General features: G+C 27.2%; 1 protein-coding gene across 1 annotated transcript; it reads left to right on the top strand.

Annotated features, from left to right (window-relative positions):
• The first annotated feature begins 278 nt into the window (after positions 1-278).
• On the top strand, positions 279-936 carry LOC119680239 (RING-box protein 1-like). The gene is made up of 3 exons (XM_038092958.1): positions 279-443; positions 513-540; positions 600-936. The coding sequence occupies exons 1-3, from the start codon at positions 378-380 to the stop codon at positions 818-820; spliced, it is 315 nt and encodes a 104-aa protein (XP_037948886.1). The 5' UTR covers positions 279-377; the 3' UTR covers positions 821-936.
• Positions 937-1,728: the final 792 nt, after the last annotated feature.

The following is a 1,728-nucleotide window of genomic DNA, read 5'->3' as shown; positions in this document are numbered from 1 at the left end:
TACAAAATACCTAAATAAATTATAAATAATAATATTATTTTTAAAATAGGCTTATTCGCCAATAATTAAATAATAAAAGTTTTAAAAAAATGTAGTTTCTAAGAAAATTTTTTATTTAAATTAGTCTGTTTTAAATTATTAAATAAATGTTTCTTATTAAAATTTAACTGGCAAAATTTTTTTAGAAAAAAAAATTAACATAGTAGTTATTCAGATACTAAAAAAAAATTTACTAAAATAAAACTTGAAATTCATAAAATATAAAAATTTCATTCTTACTTTAGTAAGTTCTGAAATTTGCTCTTGAAACAAAGGTCTTGAGTTACAAAGATTGGAGAAGTACAAATTGAATAATAATTGGTGTGTGTCCTCTTAAAATGGACAAAGAAGTTCCTTCCACATCCAAGGCTTCATGCCCAGAAAAACGTTTGGAAATAACAAAGGTGAGAAAAAATTGCATTAAATTTAATTTATAAATATTATGAAATATTTTTTTTTTATAATTTGTCAAGTGGGATGCTATGGCTACTTGGACCTGGGGTAAATCAAGTAACATTACCTATGAATTTGATTGCGTGACTTATTAATTTTTATTACAGATATAGCAGTGGACAATTGTGCCATTTGTCGTAATAATATTATGAAGCACTGTATTGAATGCCAAGCTTCCCAGAGACAAGAACCAAATGGGGAATGTAGTTCTGCATTGGGTGTATGTAACCATGTCTTTCATTTTCACTGCATTTCTCGCTGGCTGAAAACTCGTAACGTATGCCCACTTGATAATACTCCTTGGGACTACCAGAGTATGGGATCATAAGGGTTTTTGCAGTTGATTACATATAGTTGCATATAAGCCTATAAAATATATTTATTATATATTTTTAAATGCTTTTAATGCGATGAAAGCACTTAATAGTGCATAGTTTCATAATTAAATATTTTGGATTTACTTATTTTAATATATAGTACGTTGATTTGTTGTTATTCTACATGATGTGCTAGTAATATATACTAGTAGTTATGAGATGTACACACATATATTACTAACCTTAAATATAGTTTTTTTTTTTCAAAAATTAATAAATTATTTGAGCAAATATACGTAACGTTAAAGATTTTTATATTTAAAAATCTAAGGTTAGTATGTTCAGTACGATATGTAATCTCAAAACTTATTCATATATACTATGACTTAATATATAATAAAACGATCTTTTTCTTTATTCTTGCTTGACTGACTAAAAAAAATTACTTTTAACTAATAAGAGCTACAGCTAATGACTAAGGGAGGCCTACTCCAAAAAATATTGACTATATTTTCAATTTCGACAGAAAATTTAATTTCGAGTTTCCATCTAGACACACATAGCTGTCGAGAGCGTCCTTTATTTAAAGGTCTAACCATTTTCACAGACTGTTCTAGCATAGGTAGTGGTATAGGTAGAAGAATTTTATCGGAAGAGTGAGAGAGAGAGAGGACTAAATAAATTAATTTAATATAGTGGATAATATATTTAAAAAGAACTTATACATCAATGAAACTGCTTTAAAATTCTTAAGTTCAGTGTACTTTACACCCAGTATGGCTTTTGATTGTTTCATATCTTTAAATGAGATGCAGTTTAACATTTCTCAACTCTGGGGAAACGCGATCATAGAGATATTTAATTCAGTTATTATCAACAACTCTATTTAGTTCACTATAGCGCTGTAAGTTTCATTAAG

The sequence above is a fragment of the Teleopsis dalmanni genome, chromosome 2 (assembly GCF_002237135.1).
Source record: "Teleopsis dalmanni isolate 2A chromosome 2, ASM223713v2, whole genome shotgun sequence".
In the NCBI taxonomy this organism is placed as follows: Eukaryota; Metazoa; Arthropoda; class Insecta; order Diptera; family Diopsidae; genus Teleopsis; species Teleopsis dalmanni.
This window is presented reverse-complemented; position numbering and strand designations above follow the sequence as displayed.

Coding starts and splice junctions, on each gene's coding strand:
- LOC119680239 (XM_038092958.1), top strand. CDS start 378: ATGGACAAAGAAGTTCCTTCCACATCCAAGGCTTCATGCCCAGAAAAA. Junction 444..512: donor AACGTTTGGAAATAACAAAG/GTGAGAAAAAAT, acceptor TAATTTGTCAAG/TGGGATGCTATGGCTACTTG. Junction 541..599: donor TATGGCTACTTGGACCTGGG/GTAAATCAAGTA, acceptor TTTTTATTACAG/ATATAGCAGTGGACAATTGT.